At 35.5% G+C, this 17,542-nt stretch overlaps 1 protein-coding gene and 1 non-coding gene across 2 annotated transcripts in view; one reads left to right on the top strand and one right to left on the bottom strand.

Annotated features, from left to right (window-relative positions):
• Positions 1-17,542, top strand: part of PPP4R4 (protein phosphatase 4 regulatory subunit 4) — a 122,094-nt gene that overhangs the window by 72,194 nt on the left and 32,358 nt on the right. Inside the window, exons 7-14 of the mRNA XM_060097917.1 lie at positions 735-842; positions 6,417-6,538; positions 9,394-9,516; positions 11,066-11,235; positions 11,556-11,675; positions 14,008-14,085; positions 14,934-15,017; positions 15,857-16,039. Of these exons, the coding sequence (XP_059953900.1) occupies positions 735-842; positions 6,417-6,538; positions 9,394-9,516; positions 11,066-11,235; positions 11,556-11,675; positions 14,008-14,085; positions 14,934-15,017; positions 15,857-16,039 (988 nt within the window). The remainder of the gene's footprint in view (positions 1-734; positions 843-6,416; positions 6,539-9,393; positions 9,517-11,065; positions 11,236-11,555; positions 11,676-14,007; positions 14,086-14,933; positions 15,018-15,856; positions 16,040-17,542) is intronic.
• TRNAA-UGC (transfer RNA alanine (anticodon UGC)) lies at positions 10,571-10,643 on the bottom strand. The gene has a single exon. It is a non-coding gene; the product is annotated as a tRNA-Ala (tRNA).

Below are 17,542 nucleotides of genomic sequence, written 5' to 3'. Positions count from 1 at the left end.
GCATTATTCCATACTGTTTACAGTTTAGCTGATTTAAATTTACAGAATATAGAATTCTCGGAAGTCTACTTATTCAGATGCATTTCTTCTTGATATGGCCTTTCAAAATCAATAAGGGTAACTTTTTTTCTATTTCCCATCTTAGTCATCTCTGTCACATACCTTGTGTAGTTTTGAGGATAAAATAAAATTATCTTACAGACTTCAAAAATGGGTAAACATTGATATAGAGATAGATTCTGCTTTTTTCCATCAGCTTTTTTCCATCATTGCTATGAATTCATTATCTTGAATAATTTATCTTACTTTGAGATTTTATAGAGAATGCTTATAATTTATATGTTACACTCTGCCCAGATGATAAATACCAAGTGGAAAGAATGGAATGTTGTGTGATTATGACACAAGAGTAAGATATAAAATTGACGAATATTTTGGTTGATGGTTGCTAGAATCAGTCCACTTGCCTATAGCCTTTTATCGTAGCTAAGATGTTTTAGCTGCCAATTACAAATTAACCATTATTTTAAAAAGACTCAGTCATATACATAATTTAAAAGTAGCTGTTAATATCCAAATGTAATAACATATGTAAATATACATTGTAAATGATAAAGTTCTTTATTAAGGTATGTTTGTTATTATTAAGCTAAGATTTTGAGGATAATTTTTTGAAAATATTAATTATTCTAAAATAATCACCCATTTGCATGTTTCTTTCCCCTCTCTCTAAGCATTAAAAGAGATATTCTTCCCTTGGTAAAATCACTCTGTCAAGATGTAGAGTACGAAGTTCGATCTTGTATGTGTCGGCAATTAGAAAATATAGCTCAGGGCATTGGGTAAGTATACTTTCAATTCCTTTTGTCACAGTTTTATTTTTGGATTTTCAGACATGTGTATCCTGTTCTGTATTCCATGAAAGCATGCTTTAAAGGGCTAAACTTTATATGATCTTTAAAAATGATCATAATAAGTACTTTCTGATGTGTTTATATTAAAAGAGATAAAAGTGAAGATGTTTAGTATGGTGGGTTAATGTTAATTTCTTTCCTTTTTACCTTAGTTACTTACTTATCACTCCAAACCCCTAGATCCAGGAAGGGAAAAATGTCCGTGCTTTGAATATAATATACCATGCTCAGACTATAGCTGTACCATATCTTTTAGCTGGCAGCTGTATTACTGGGTCATTTCAGATGAAATTACTCAGTGGAAGTCTTTGTCTCCTGTGAGGCTTTGCGCTTCCAGTGTCTGCTTTGTAGGTCTCCTTGTCTTCTGAGTGTGTGAAGCTCAGGAAGGAGAGGGATAGGGCAGTCTCTTCTCTTCACCTGTAAAAACTAATCTCATGTCAAGGTATAAGTATGATTTTAAAGGGAATTTTATCTAAAAACCATCTTGGGAAACAGTTTTTTTTTTTTTGAAGTATCCTAAATTGGTACAAAAAACTTTGGAACCTCTCATTTTTACTAGACATTGCAGTGATTTCTCCTGGTTCTTTGTTTCACAAGCAAGGACAATCAGGTTGTTGCCATTAAAATTGCTAATTAAAAAAAAAATCTGGGCCAATATTGAAGGCTTTAGAAAGACTTTAGAATGTCATACAGATTGAGGGTAGAGTAGTGTCCTCTGTCCTGCATCCACCCTTGCTGAGTAGGATTTAAGTGTTGTGTGGAAGCTTAACACTTCAACAGAGTAATCAGTTCCCTAACCTTGATCTCAGAACCAACTTCTTTCCTTCTGTTAGGTCTTCTAAGGCTAGGCTGACTCTGGATCATTGTGGACTATAATTAATTCAGTCTTGCCCAGATCTGTGCCCCTTAACCAAGATCAGAACCTATTAGGAGAATATGCTGTTGTCTTTTTGTATTCTGTTTTTTTTTTTTGTCACTGAAATTTTGACACAGTGGATGGGTCTTCTGAAAATTAATATATGATTATTGCTTAAGGATTAATTTATAAAGGTAAAACTAGAAAGAATCTACCTAGCTTGTTAACTTAGAGTGCACTTGTTAAGTTAGAGTGCTTGGTTATATAATATTTATTTAATTTTGAGTTCTTACATGTTATTAAAGACATAATTATAGGACTTTTGTGTTATGCTGGATGAAAATTACTAAGACCTGATTCATATTCTTTATTCTCCCTTTGATAAATACATAAAACGAAAGAGAGGTACACAGGCTTTTTTCTTTCAGCATTGAAAATTAGGAATATTGTTAAGATCTGATAGTTACCAAGAGAAATTTTCTTTTAGTCAAGGCTAGATGAGGCCCTGAGATAGGTGAAAGGAATTAGGAAGAGAAAACTTCAGAGATTGGCACTGGTTTGATACTACTGCACTGGGAGTTAATGTTCCTAAGGCATTTGGGATTGAGATATGCTGGGAAGAGGCCCAAGAACAGAACAGACCTGGGTTTACAATTTTGTGTTTGCTGTGGCTAGCAAGGGAAGATTTACTGACCATTTTAGTTTAACCAGAAGTGAGCACTATTATTTATTAGTAAGATGATCAGGAAGCAAAATGAAGAGATTCTTCTCAAGCTAGCATATCCATATGAAATAAAAGCTGCAAAACACTAGAAAGCCACTATGGATTGTGCACCAGTTTAGGATCAAAGAGGACAATTCTTAGACTATCAGATTAATAGTGAATAGTATTATGAAGAGGTCATACAGAATCATTACAAGAAAACAAGTGTGCTGAATAGATTTCTCCTTGTACAGGGATGACTAAAGAGAAAAGAAAAACAGACTTGGGATCTACAACATGATCCTTCAGTGTTAGAGGGGAAGAACATACAGCACTAAGATCGGAAAGAAAGAACATACTTTTGAAAAAGTTGATCGGACTTCTAATTATGGTGATATACTAAACAAGATAACCTGAAAATCCTCCCATTACAATATGTGACAAAATTCAACATCCATTCATGATTAAAAACTCTCAGGAAGCTAGGGATGAAGGAAACTTCCTTAATCTGATAAAGGGCATGTATGAAAGAAAAACCTATAGCTAACATCATACTTAATGGTAGATATTGAATGCTGTCCCCCTATGGGAACAGCTGGCAAGGATAATTTTCATCACTTTTATTCAATCTGTACTGGAGGTTCTAGCCATTGAAATAAGGCAAGAAGACAAAAACCTAAAAGGTCTAAAGATCTGAAAGGAAGAAGTAAAATGTTTTCTATTTGTAGATGACATCGCTGTTTACATAGAAAATCTTCAGTAATTTACAAAATAGCTATTAGAACTAGTAAATGGATTTAAGGATGTTTCAGGATATAAGGTTAACATACAAAAATCAATTGTGTTTTTGTATACTAGCAAAAGATAGTTAGAAAATGAAAATTTAAATTAAAAAATTTGAATGAAACTTTTAAATGAAATTTTAAAATTCCACTTATTTAACTTAACAAAAAAGGTACAAGACCTACACTGAAAACTCTACACTCTACACTGAAAAGCCATAAAACAATGTTGAGAGAAATTTTTAAAAACAGATATATACCATATTCATGAATTGGAAGACTCAATATTGTTAATATTGTTAAAATGTCAATTCTCCCCAAGTTGGTCTAGCAATTCAATGTAGTCTTGACCAAAATTGTGCTGTTTTGTAGAAGCTGATTCTAAAATTTATATGAAAATGCAAGTGACCCAGAAGAGCCAAAGCAGTCTAAAAAAAAAAATGACAGACACTGTGCATTACCTGTTTTCAAGACATATTAAAACTACAGTAATCAAAAGAATGTAATGTTGGTAAAAGGATAGACATGTATCAGTGGAAGAGAAGAGAGAATCCAGAAACAGATTATGGTGGATTGATTTTTCAATAGAGTGTCAAAGCAACTTAATGAGGAAAGGAGTCTTTTCAAAACATGATACTGGGATAACTGGATATTCATAAGAGAAAAAAATTGAACATCGATTCTCACCTCTCACCATACACAACGACTAACTTGAAATCTATAATAAACCTAAATATAAAAGCTAAAACTATAAACTTGGTACTTCCCTGGTGGCGCAGTGGTTAAGAATCCACCTGCCAATGCAAGGGACACGGGTTTGAGCCCTGGTCTGGGAAGATGCCACATGCTGTGGAGCAACTAAGCCTGTGCACCACAACTACTGAGCCTGCGTGCCCAAACTACTGAAGCCCACACGCCTAGAGCCCGTGCTCCACAACAAAGAGAAGCCACCACAATGAGAAGCCTGCACACTGCGACGAAGAGTAGCCCCTGCTCGCTGCAACTAGAGAAAGCCTGAGCGCAGCAACGAAGACCCAACACAGCCAAAAATAAATTAATTAATAAATTTAAAAAATCTATAAACTTCTTGAAGAAAATATAGGAGAAAATCTCTGCGGCTTTGGGATAGGCAAGGATTGTTTAGATAAAAGTCATGAACTATGAAAGAAAAATGTGATAATTAGACTTTATATTAAAAAAATCTGTTTACTCTTTAAAACAAGTCAAGTCCAGAATGGAAAACTACTGATACTCACAATACATATATCAAGCTTATATCCAGAATATATAAAGAACTTTTACGACTCGATGATACAGAACTCCTACAAACAATCCAGTTAAGAAATGATTAGTATGTTTGAACAGATATGTCATAAAGGAAGATATAACACATGACCAAAAAGCACATGAAAATGTATTCAACATCATTAGTCATAAATGGAATGCAAATTAAAACCACAGTGAGATACTACTACACACTAACTAGAATGTGTAGTGTAAAAAGCCTGTCAGAATCAAATATTGATGAGGATTTGGGACAGCTGGAACTCTAATACACTGCTGGTGGAAGTGTAAAATGGTGGAAACTGATTGGCATTTACTTAACACTTTGGAAAACTGATTGGCATTTACTTAACAGTTAAACGTATATCTTCCATATGACCCAGCTATTCTATAAAGTATTTACCCAAGAGAAGTGAAAATATACGTCAACAACAAGAATTGTTTTATATACACAAGTTTATAGCAGCCTTATTTGTTTTACCTAAAACCGGAACAATCCAAATATCTATCCACAGGTGAATGGAAAAATAAAATGTGGCATGTCCATACAGTGGAATACTATTCAGCAATAAAAAGGAATGAAGTACTGATACATGTGATATTATATCATGGATGAATCTCAAAATCAGTATGTTAAGAGAAATAAATCAGACACAAAAGGATATATACAGTATGTCAAATACAAACTAATATATAGTGACAAAAAACAGACCCATGATTGCCTTTGTCAGACGCAGATTGTAAAATTCAGATATAATGGGATTGATGGTTGGTTCTTGTCCTCTGCCCTTATTTTTGTCTTTTGTCAGATTGGAAGTCTGTTGATGAAGGGAGAGCGTGTAGGGGAGGGCCAAGCCAGAACGCTAGAGGCAACTTGTCTTGTGAAAAGAGAGCTGGAGATGAGTAGGTCCCCAATGTTTCTTCAGGCCCAGTCTCCTTAGAACAGGTCAGTGGAGAAGGCACAAAGGAGAGGGTTCCTCAAATTGATTTTGCTGTCCTGGCTGACCATAGAACTCAGAATCAACATCAGTATTTAAGCTGAAGCAGACAGCTACCATCAGATGACTCCAAATCATAGCCAGCAATGGGGTAGATTTGTATCACACAGCCAGACCCCAGAATTCCTGGATGGCTCTCTGGGCAGACTTGCTTATTTCATTCATCTTGTTATTCCTGACCCTGTATTTTACCCCCTTTTGACATCATGAAAGGGTTAGGTTGTAGTTACTAGCATCTAGACTGATAAAACTGGACTTGTACAGATATTAGGATCTTTAGATCCTTAGATCCTTAGACTTCTATTCCATATACGTCTGGCTGGGGCAGAATTTATATGTGAGGGAAGAGAAAGATATTCTTATAAATATATTAGTTTAGGCAATATGCAGTCTGCACCCACTTCCTGAAAAAAATTACCTATAATCCAGTTTGCTAAGAGGAACTAATGAAAAAGGGAAAATATTTGTATCATACACGTAAGTCCCCCATAATGCCTTATTTCCCCTCAACTTTTATAATATGGCAAATGGGCAAAGAAAATGAACATATACTTCATAAAGAAGAAGTACAAGTGGCTAATAAACATTTATTCAATCTTATTGTTCAACCATGTTAGTTGTCAGAACAATACATTCACTTAATGTGTATATTGAGCAACTACCATAAGTTGCATAAGTAAATATGCAATTGCTGTCGATGTTTCTTGTATTCATACTATCATGCTTTCCCAGCCAGACTGCAAGCTTCCAGACAGCAGGAGCCATATCCTTATGATTTTTCCTATTTTCTGTAACACTTAGCTCAGTGACTTGTTCTTAGTAAGTTCTTGATAAAAATGTATTGGTTTGATTTATTTTGTTCTATTGCTTATTGTGCAGGACAGAACTTACAAAAAGTGTGGTGCTCCCTGAATTAATAGAACTTTCTAGGGATGAAGGCAGCAGTGTGCGGCTTGCAGCTTTTGAAACTTTGGTTAATCTGCTCGACATATTTGATACAGGTAAATCTTCATGTGGACACATCTTTGCTTCTGAAAGCATTGTTTTTCCATGTTTTGTATCACTAGTTAGGAGTAAAGGTAGCTGCAGGATGGAGTTTCTTATGTTAACTTTCAGGATAAATGTTAGACTTCCCTTCTTCTGTCTCTGTTATGGTCCTTTCTCTTTTGGTGCCTTCTCTGCTGCCACTTTTCCCCTCCTGGCACCTGGTGGTGTTGAATATTGCCTACCCTTCTCTTTCCTTTCATCAACATTTAACTGACTAGTATGTAGGGCTAAGAATTTGGGTTGGTGATTAGTTTTTAACTTGCTCAACTAATTGACCCTAAGACAGATCTTGACTAAAGCAATAATCTAAATTAGCTTCCTCTACTTAATATTTTAATGCTGGAAATCTCATGGCCACAGGAGGAGAAATCTGGGATGGGATATTTGGGTGGGAATGGGTAAGGAGGTGTTTCTTAGTGTTGTGCAAATCAAATCACAAAGACAATTAAATTAGTTGCTCTACTGAGTGTGTGACTAGATTCTTAACCAATGTTAGACATTAGTTCAGTGCAAATTAACTATTTTGTTAGGGTGAAATTTGGAAGGGCAAATGTCAAGTACTCAGGTGCAAAACACTATTGTGTAATTGTAGGATTCCTTTGTTTTTGTTTTTAAATTTATTTATTTTATTTATTTTACTTTTGGCTGCATTGGGTCTTCATTGCTGTGTGTGGGCTTTCTCTAGTTGCGGAGAGCAGGGGGGCTACTCTTTGTTGCAGTGTGCGGACTTCTCATTACGGTGGCTTCTCTTGTTGTGGAGCACGGGCTCAGTAGTTGTGGCTCACGGGCTCTAGAGCACAGGCTCAGTAGTTGTGGCGCATGGGCTCCGTAGTTGTGGCTCACGGGCTCTAGAGCACAGGCTCAGTAGTGTGGCGCATGGGCTTAGTTGCTCTGCAGCATGTGGGATCTTCCCGGACCAGGGCTCGAACCCGTGTCCCCTGCATTGGCAGGCAGATTCTTAACCACTGCGCCACCAGGGAAGCCCCTGTAGGATTACTTTGGATTAATATTTTAACTGAACTAGGAGACCTTCTTAAAGATTATTGCAATATGGACAATTATGATGTATGGATGTTACAGAATAATAATTTAGGCCATTGGATGAACCAGAGGAGTAGAAACAGCAGTATCTGATAAGTGAACAAATGAATCTCTTTGTCCTAATAATGGGGCACCCTTAGGCATCCAAACTAGAAACATGGGCATCATCTCTGATCTGGGGCTTTTCCTGCCCCTCACTCGGTTATCACAGATCTGTCCTGACCTGTGTTCATGGCTTTATTTCTTCCTGTTCTTTCCCACTCCTCTGGGATCTGGTGCTCCAGCCCCATTTGATGTTATCTTGGCATACCAAATTCTTTCAACCTCTAGCCTTTTCATGTTCTCTTTTTTCACCTTTCCCTCTATTTTTCTCCTAGCCAGCTGCTTCTTTTCAGTGCCCAGTTCAAAACAGTGTCTTCTCTGACATCTTCTTAATCCCTTTATACCAGGGGTTGGCAAACTATGGCCTATAAGCCAAATCCTGCTGCCACCAGTTTTTGTAAATAGAGCTTATTGGAACACAGCCACTCCCATTTGTTTATGTATTGTCTGTAGCTGTTTTGTGCCAAAGTGACAGAGTTGAATACTTGGGACAGATAAACTACAAAGCCTAGAATATTTGCAAAAATAGTTTGCAGACTCCTGTCTTATACTAACTATTAAAATAGTGATCACATTGTCTTATGATATTTTTTGTGTTTGACTTCTTTGCTGGTCTGAGTTTCCCAAGTTCAGAGAACTTTTTATTCATCTTTCTACTTCTGTTATTGCTTGTTGTCTGAGAAATTCAATAAATGTCGAATGAATGTTATTTAGTAAAAACAGTAGATATGGTACTGAAATGTGATGATAATAACAGTAATAATAATAATACCAATAAACCTGTTACAGGATTTTACTTAGTATTGTCAGACCCTTAATAAAGTAGTGATTTATTTCTGAAAGTTTAAGAGAACTGTGGGAAATTCAGGGAGCATTTGGAATCAAAACTTAAATATTGTTCATATCAGAAACTTATGACCTAAGCAGGCATACTCAAAGAATGAATTCACTTTTTAAAAAAGAGTTGTGGGCTTCCCTGGTGGCGCAGTGGTTGGGAGTCCGCCTGCCAATGCAGGGGACACGGGTTCGTGCCCTGGTCCGGGAGGATCCCGCATGCCGCGGAGCGGCTGGGCCTGTGAGCCATGGCTGCTGAGCCTGCGCGTCCAGAGCCTGTGCTCCACAATGGGAGAGGCCACAGCAGTGAGAGGCCCGCATACCGAAAAAAAAAAAAAAAAAAAGAAAAAAAGAAAAAAGAGTTGTATAGGAAGTAAAAGTGAAGAAATTCATTATACAGAATGTAATATAAGCTAACTCACTTTCAATCAAAAATGAAATGACAGAATGCAGCATGATGTGAGATGTATGCAGAAGAGAATTCCTGCTACTCATCTATTTATACTAGTAGCATTAGCATTCTTGTAGTTATTCAGACTCAAAACCTTAATCATCTTAGCTTTTTAATTTGTAGTCACTCTATAGTTTATTCCCTATGGCCTGTGGTGTCAAGTCCAAACCCCTTAGCCTGGCATAAAAATTTTTGATGTTTCCCACTTATCTCTCACCTATTCTTTATGTCATCCCTCCATCATCATTGTTTTCAGATATTTTCTGTTACTCTGAGACTAACATAGTAACTTTTCTTTCTGGAATTTGTGTATATGCATTAATTTCCACATGTGCAGTGTGGGCAACTGGATCTAAACTATGTTTTATTCTTGTTTTTCAGATGACAGAAGTCAAACTATACTTCCCTTAGTGAAATCGTTTTGTGAAAAATCTTTCAAAGCAGATGAATCAATTCTTATTTCCTTATCTTTCCATTTAGGAAAACTATGCCATGGACTATATGGTATGATATGTCCTAAGAATGTCAAGATTATAGATAATTTTTCCCTTTTCTTTTACCTTAGCCACTAAATGTTAGCTCTTCAGTCGTTAAGCCTACCCTTTAAGTGTGTAAAACCTTAAGAGATCTTAGAATTTTGATAGCATAATTTAGAACACAGTTAGAAATGACTTTTTCACTAGTAGAACCTATATGAAAGAACAATGGCAGGGGTTTCCCTGGTGACGTAGTGGTTAAGAATCTGCCTACTAACGCAGGCGACAAGGGTTCGAGCCCTGGTCTGGGAAGATCCCACATGCCAGGGAGCAACTAAGCCCATCCGTCACAACTACTGAATCTGTGCTCTAGAGCCCGTGAGCCACAACTACTGAGCCTGCATGCCACAACTACTGAAGCCCGCACACCTAGAGTCCCTGCTCCACAGCAAGAGAAGACACTGCAATGAGAAGCCTGTGCACCACAGTGAAGAGTAGCCCTGCTCACCGCAGCTAGAGAAAGCCCACGCACAACAATGAAGACCCAATGCAGCCAAAAATTAATAAATAAATAAAATAAACTTATTAAAAAAAAACAGTGGCAGAGTGAAGTAGGCATAGCCTTTTAAATTTCTGAATATTTTATCTTTATGTATTAGTTGGTATATGATAATAGAAGCTCAGGTATATTAACTATTGTGCATAGTAAGTATACTCTTATTAACTTTTTGTAGAATAATTAATATATCACATGAGAAGTTCAGCTTAGAATGCAAAATAATACCTGTAACTCTTGGCATTCTGAACATATTACTCAGTTCTTAGCTTACTAAAATAATGTAAGCATTAATTAAATTATAACAATCTAGCATAGAAAAACATATTTTTGTGCAGATTGTGGACTTTAAATAGACTGTTAAAAAAATTATTGCAATATATGTTGAGTTACTAGCTTCCTAAGACGGTATATGAATGTGGAACCAGTCCATTCCATTGATCAAAATTATTTTGAGTTTACTTCACCATCTTTCAGATTCCTTTTTTTCTTTTTTGGCTGCGCCTTACCGCTTCTGAGATCTTAGTTTCCTGACCAGGGATTGAACCTGGGCCCACGGCAGTGCAAGTGCCAAATCTTAACCACTGGACCACCAGGGAATTCTCTCAGATTCCATTTTTAAGCTCCTTCTCTGCAGACATATGTGCATGTCTTTTCTGTAGGCAACTTTAGAATATTTATCAAAAGTAAATAGCAATAATGGCTGCCATATTATTATTGTAGTGACTCATTAGTGGTATATACAATGGTACATGCTGCAGAAATTAATGCAGGTGTAATTCCTGTGTTACATAGTTTTATACTATTGAAATTAAAATGAAAATATTATTAAAATTAATATAAGGTGAAGAACCATTAGATTTCTTCACAATAGTTATTCTTTTCTCATTGTTGCTTTTATTTATGATTTCCAACCATTTATTTAAATATTTGGTTCCAATTATTTTTATTGCACTTTGCTTTTCCCTTTTTAATTATTGTTTTCAATTAAAATGTTGAACAAAGGTTTTGTTTGTTTTAGGAATATTTACTCCAGATCAACACTTGAGATTTTTGGAGTTTTATAAGAAACTTTGTACATTGGGTTTGCAACAGGAAAATGGACACAATGAAAACCAGATTCCACCCCAAATCTTAGAGCAGGAGAAGAAATATATTTCAGTACGGAAGAACTGTGCTTATAACTTTCCGGTAATAAATTATACATTTGTATTGGCTAAACGTTTTAATTTTAACTTAAAAACGTGAATAGATTGCATTGAAAAATATTGCCATATTTGATACTTGCTACTTCACATTATGTCTGGTGTATATTGGTTAATTTACATTTATCTCTGTGTAAGTATATATATTAGAATTATATGCATGCATTTGGATCTTCCAAATATGGTTTCTAACTAAATTATGATTCAGAGGACATGATTCAGTTTAAGTGACATGATTATAATAAGAGGTGTTGATGCATGTTTTTCTCTCCTTCCCACTCATCTTCTCCCTCCCACCTCCACCAGGCCATGATTGTTTTTGTTGATCCTAAAAATTTCCACATGGATCTCTATTCTACATTCTTCTGCCTTTGTCATGACCCTGAAGTACCAGTCAGATACACTATTGCTATTTGCTTTTATGAAGTAAGTCTGAAAAAATGATACCACTTTACATTTGTTGTTAATTCTACCTACATGTAGTAGATGATTTTTTGATATTTTGTACACATCGGGTTACAGATTTATTAAAAGATACAGGCTCCATATCGCTCTCATATTCTAGTCCTAAATATTGAAAAATTCCCGTAATTCTGTTTAGAATGTGACACAGAATTCATTTACATAAATACATTATATTCGTTGAACAGGTATTAATCCATTCGTTCAGTATATCTCTAGTAAACCCTTACTTTAAGCCAGACATTGTGGTATGGATGTGGCTGTTACAGATCTGGAAGTAAAATCAGTTTTTATATGCTTTATAATGTTTATATTTAGCTTTACACCTAAACTTAAGAACTTGAGTACAAATGGAAAATTGAGAGATAGATTATTTAAATTTATGGTTTTTACTGCAAATGGATCATGTTTCGTGAGCACAGCTTTTAGATTCAGCTGTTACAACAACTCTCCATATTGTAAGAGCAAAAGTGAATTTAAACTTTATGATGAATATAATTAACTTCTTAACCCTTGAGGTTGAAATTTAGGGCATGTTTCTCCAGTGATTGCAGTAAGTACATGTTGCTATAATTGCAGTAAACATGTATAACCTATAACTTGCCAACTTTAGGACTGTCACATAAAAATATCTATGTGGGTTAATAAAATATTTCCTTCCTTTTTGAGAGGTATAATAAATATTCTTATTCTCAGTGAGAATATTTCATCCCCTTCCTTGCACTGTGTTCAGAGCATTGTCAGATTAGCTGAAAGAGTGCAGGATATCCATAGCAGCATTAGAAATGTTACTTAAGACTCTTGGCTATTGAATGACAGGCTTTGCTTCTTTTGAATAACATTTTTTTTCTGGCGTGAATGAAATAAATGTTCATTGTGCAAAGTCCAGAAAATATTCCCTTTAAATGGTATAATTAATTAAAATAATTCAGTGTTGAACAATTAAGTCATCTTTGTAAATATGCATATAGGAATATGCTTTTGGAGGAGGAGAGAGGGCAGAGGGCACTGGCTGGCTGAGTGAACTACTTGTCTCTAATATGTATTAAGTGGGCATTTAGGCATGGTTACCATGCACGCTTGTATTTGTCTAGATTGGTGGTCTCCAGAGATGATTGCATGAGATTAGAGTCTGAGAAAGCAATATTTATGCAATACGAGAGTTTCTATTTATGTTTATTTTTATCTCATACCTTTAATATTTCATTTTATTTATGTCCACTATAAGTGGACATAATGTGTTAGCACCATAGAAAAAAAATTGAAATATGTACACAAAAATATTTCACCAGTAGAAGTGAGTTTGGAAATCATTGATTTAGCTATTTGCTGGGTGGCTAATTTCTGTATTCTTACAATCATACCATGTAGGTAGGTTAAGATGATACTTGACTCCATAAATGAATGGTTAGTCTAGGTTTGTCCTTTTAAATAATGAAATTCCACTGGTGGATTTAAATTTCCTTAACAGTGTTATTGTTGGATTCTGATAATTACTTTAGTATGTTCTGAGTTTATTCTTGTTTTTCAGAAAAATAATATTTTGAAAATACTTTGAAAAAGTGAAAAACAACCCTGTAGAGGCTTTTAAAATACCTTCTTTGTCTAGGAACCCCCTTTTTCAAGTAAAACCTTACTCAGAAACCCAGTATGTGGAAAAAAACCCCAAAAACTTAAAGGTGAAGTAGAAACTGGTGAATCTACCATTGCAGATTTTTACTGTTGCTTGTCTAGAGGGGAAAAAAAAAAAAAAAAAAAACAGTTCACAAAGGAGATGGTTTAGTCTAGATTCTCCCAACTCCCAGCTCCTCTCTTGCTGATTGAAGTCTTTGACGGGAAAAGTCTTCAAAGTTTTGCTTGCTTAGGAGTTTTCTCTATCCCTATGTGGCTACTGGCCTTCAGTAGAATTTGCCCCCTCTGGGATCTCTGAACCGAGATGAATGCTCCCATGGCTGGGCTCCCTTGAAAGACCCTGTTGGCTGCTCTAAGACTTTAAAATATGAACTACAGGCATCCGTGAGCTTATTAGTGCTTGTGAGAGGGAAGTTAAGACTGATAAATCCATTCTTCTACACTCCCGACCCTCATATGTTCACACACTCCAGCGTGTTAGGAAGCAGACTGAAAAGCTTATGTACGCAAGTAATTTTTCTAGAAATCTAATTTTATAGTTGTCTTGTAAACAAGTCTCATTTTAGAAGAAAATCTAACAGGGATTACTTTTTTTTAAATTGTTTTTATAACCTTTATATGTCTAGTAGTCTCAAATCTGAGAGACTTTATTGCTCCATTCTAGGTTTCTAAACTTCTGAATTCTGGAGTGTATTTAATACATAAAGAACTAATAACATTATTACAAGATGAATCATTGGAGGTAATATCTTCTTACTCTTTGCTTTTTACTTCTGTTATATTAAGTTTGAATATATCAATGCCTTTTTTCTTTTATTTTCCTGCTTCTTGGGAATTGCATGAATTCTAATAGCTGACTAGCCCCAGAAGCTTCAAGTCAATATGCCACAGTATCATAGACTAGAAATTGGGAATATCTTTTTAAAATAGTAGGTTTTAAAATGTACATGTATATTTGTTTGTTATGGAAAATTTTGGAAAGGCCAAAAAGTAGACAGACAAAAGAATACTTTTAGTTCTGATCACTGTTTCTATTGTCTTATATTTTTTCATTTTCTATTTTTTCTATATAAAGTTTTTAAAATTTTACACAATTGAGATCATATGTTATATCACATTTTATATCTTTTTATTTCTCTTAGCATTGTTTGGGGGGTATACTTGTGGAGGCTTTGGAATACTTTATTTTGATGCTTTATCTACTGTATCCTATTCACCCAAATGGCTGCTAGCTTGCCAAAGCTCAACTCCTCAACATTAGACATCACTGACGGTGTCGTCTGACCTAAACTGCTTTTCAAAAGTTGGGAGGCAGTTTTGAGCATGTTGTCAGGCTGTCTCAGATCTCGATGATTTGAATATTATCAAGAGGCAGACATACTAATCTCTTTTCCAAGGTAGTTTGATCAAGGTAGCTAATTTTGTTTCTAAGACTTTGCAGCAAGAAGATGACAGAGCAAGAAAATAGAAACCCCCAAAATGCTGTTTGGTAACTCATACTATTTCTGTGTAGAAATTGGCATGTTAATTAATCTAAGATTAGAAGAACATAGCCATCACAAGAAGAGTAACCAATATCTCTGTTAAAAGGTACTAGATGCTCTCATAGATCATCTTCCAGAAATCCTGGAACTTATGTCTACTGGTGGAGAAAGCAGTGTTCAAGAAAATAAGGTAAATCCCATGTATCAAAAAAGTTTCTGGACATTATATGGCCTACCTTACTCTGTAGAGTTGTTGTGAGGAATCAACAGAAGAGTGTATGAAAAACATTTAAAATAGTGCTTGCCACATAGTAGGTGCTCAGTGAATGTCTGCTAGAGTTTGAACAGCTTGAATTTCCTCTACCATTCCCATTTTTTTTAAAAACATCTTTATTGGAGTATAATTACTCTACAATAGTGTGTTAATTTCTGCTATTTAACAAAGTGAATCAGCTATACGTATACATATATCCCCATATCCCCTCCCTCTTGCGTCTCCCTCCCACCGTCCCTATCCCACCCCTCTAGGTGGTCACAAAGCACGGAGCTGATCTCCCGGTGAGATGCAGCTCTTTCTACTAGCTATCTATTTTACGTTTGTCCTCTACCATTCTTACATTATCACAATCCTTATTTATTGTCCTTGGAGTCTACGTTCATATTTTCAGTTCTTATTAGCATTTTATTATTACTGCAAAGAATAGCAACTGTTGAGGAGAGAAGGGTAGGAATTTAGAAGGTCAAAGTTTGCTGACAGTGAAATAGAATACATTTTACTTTAGAAGGGTTGTGAATCCCAGTCTCTTTCAAAATTTTGTTTCCAGTAATCATAAATTTTATTTATAGATTTTTTAAAGTATTTATTTTACTAAATATTTACCTCCCCATGACAACTAAGATGCCTCCTAATTTCCGAAAAGATTAAGAGTTCCCCCTCCGCAGTGTATTGTAAGACTCAATAATTTGGCTGAGTGCTGAAACTGATTTCTTTAATTATCTTTGATTCTCTTGATGTGTTTTCTTCTTTAGTTATCATCTCTCCCTGACTTGATTCCAGCTCTCACAGCTGCTGAGCAGCGAGCTGCAGCCTCTTTAAAGTGGAGAACTCATGAGAAGCTGCTCCAGAAATACGCCTGTCTGCCGCACATCATATCAAGTGATCAGATTTATTATCGTTTCTTGCAAAGAATGTTCACAATCATGATGACAAATGTGAGCCCAATACCTGTTTTCTGATTTTCTCTTGAACTTGCTCCTGTTTTGGAATTAACCAAATTCTCCACATTCTTGAAATAGAACGACAAACTCAGTTCATGCCCTTCTGCCTGGAGGGGTGTTACCTTTGCTTCCCCACTGGTTCTCCTTTTCATCAGCTTCTGCCTAGCTGGAGAGAGGGATGCACAGGGAGAGTGTAAACACATGCACTGCAAGCTTGATACCGTTCTTCTCAAGGGAGAGGTCGGCAAGAGTCAGTGATCTCAACTGCAAAGTGCCTTTTGCTCTCATGTACACCTTTCATGTCTCATGGCCTCAGCTGTGCCCTGTTGCCTTAAGGGTATCCTTTAAGCCCCTTAATACTAGTTTGGTTTCTTTTTCTTTTATAGTACCTGAACAGTGACTTGTTACAAATAAAATGTATACAGAAAACATGGATGCCCCACTATGGATAACCTCAAAATTAGAGTCAAAGTAGGGGGAAAAAAAAGACTTGTACTCAAATTTCCCCATAGAGTAAGTTGTCTACCTTTTTCCTTAAAATTTCTAGAGAGGATTGTTTAACCCTCAGTTCACTATACATTGAATATGACATCCTACTACCATTTTTTGAAGTATAAAAAAGTTCTTCGTAATGTATATGTTTTAGAAACTATTAAAAAAGTACTTTGAATTCTTACTGTTCTCAAAAAAAGTGAGATAACAAAATCTAGTAGCCATCTCAGAAACCCAAAATCAGGTTTAGCTTCAAAGAGGAAAAAAATGACATTATTGGTGTCATTTACAACTTAACTAAAAAAAAAAGAAAAAAGGCATTTATCTTATGACCTAACACCTCTACATGAAGTTTGTTTCATGTATCAGAGCAAAGTCTAGGGGTTGAATGTTATTTTATAGATGTAATAATCTTAAAAATTGATATTGACAAAAATTAACTTCTTTCTCAGAGGATAATGCATGAATGCACCACATAGAAAATTTCACATGAAATCAAGCAGAATTTATTAATTACTGTATTCAGCAGTTAGTTATTTGAGTCTCTGCTGTGTGTCAGGCACTGTTTTAAGAGCTGGGGATATAGGAGTGAATAAGACAGAATCCTGCTCTAAAGGACCTTGCATTCTTACATGGTGGTCATGTGGGAAGTGATAAATAGTAAAATAAATATATTAACAGGTGGTCTTGACCTTAATTGTCTTGATCTTAATTGTCTCAACCTGATTACTTAGTAGGTGTCTGTGTTTAGAAAGCTAAGAATACACAATTATTCCATATTTGTACTTTCCCTTATCAGGAAAGAGAAATGATTTATAACATAGTGTGAACAAAATACTTTCAAACCTGAGGGATCTGCTTTATGTTTTCTTTTACAAGGAGGTAATTCCACACTTAAAAGGAAATACGTGATTCACTATAGCACATTTTCCATGATCAAAAAAGACACTTATATTCAGTTTCAATATTCCCTGGAGAAAAGATTATATTTTTAGTTCCGTATCT

This window comes from Mesoplodon densirostris, chromosome 4, assembly GCF_025265405.1.
Source record: "Mesoplodon densirostris isolate mMesDen1 chromosome 4, mMesDen1 primary haplotype, whole genome shotgun sequence".
Classification (NCBI taxonomy): domain Eukaryota; kingdom Metazoa; phylum Chordata; class Mammalia; order Artiodactyla; family Ziphiidae; genus Mesoplodon; species Mesoplodon densirostris.
Note: the sequence above shows the minus strand (reverse complement) of the source record. Positions and strands in the feature narration are given on the sequence as shown.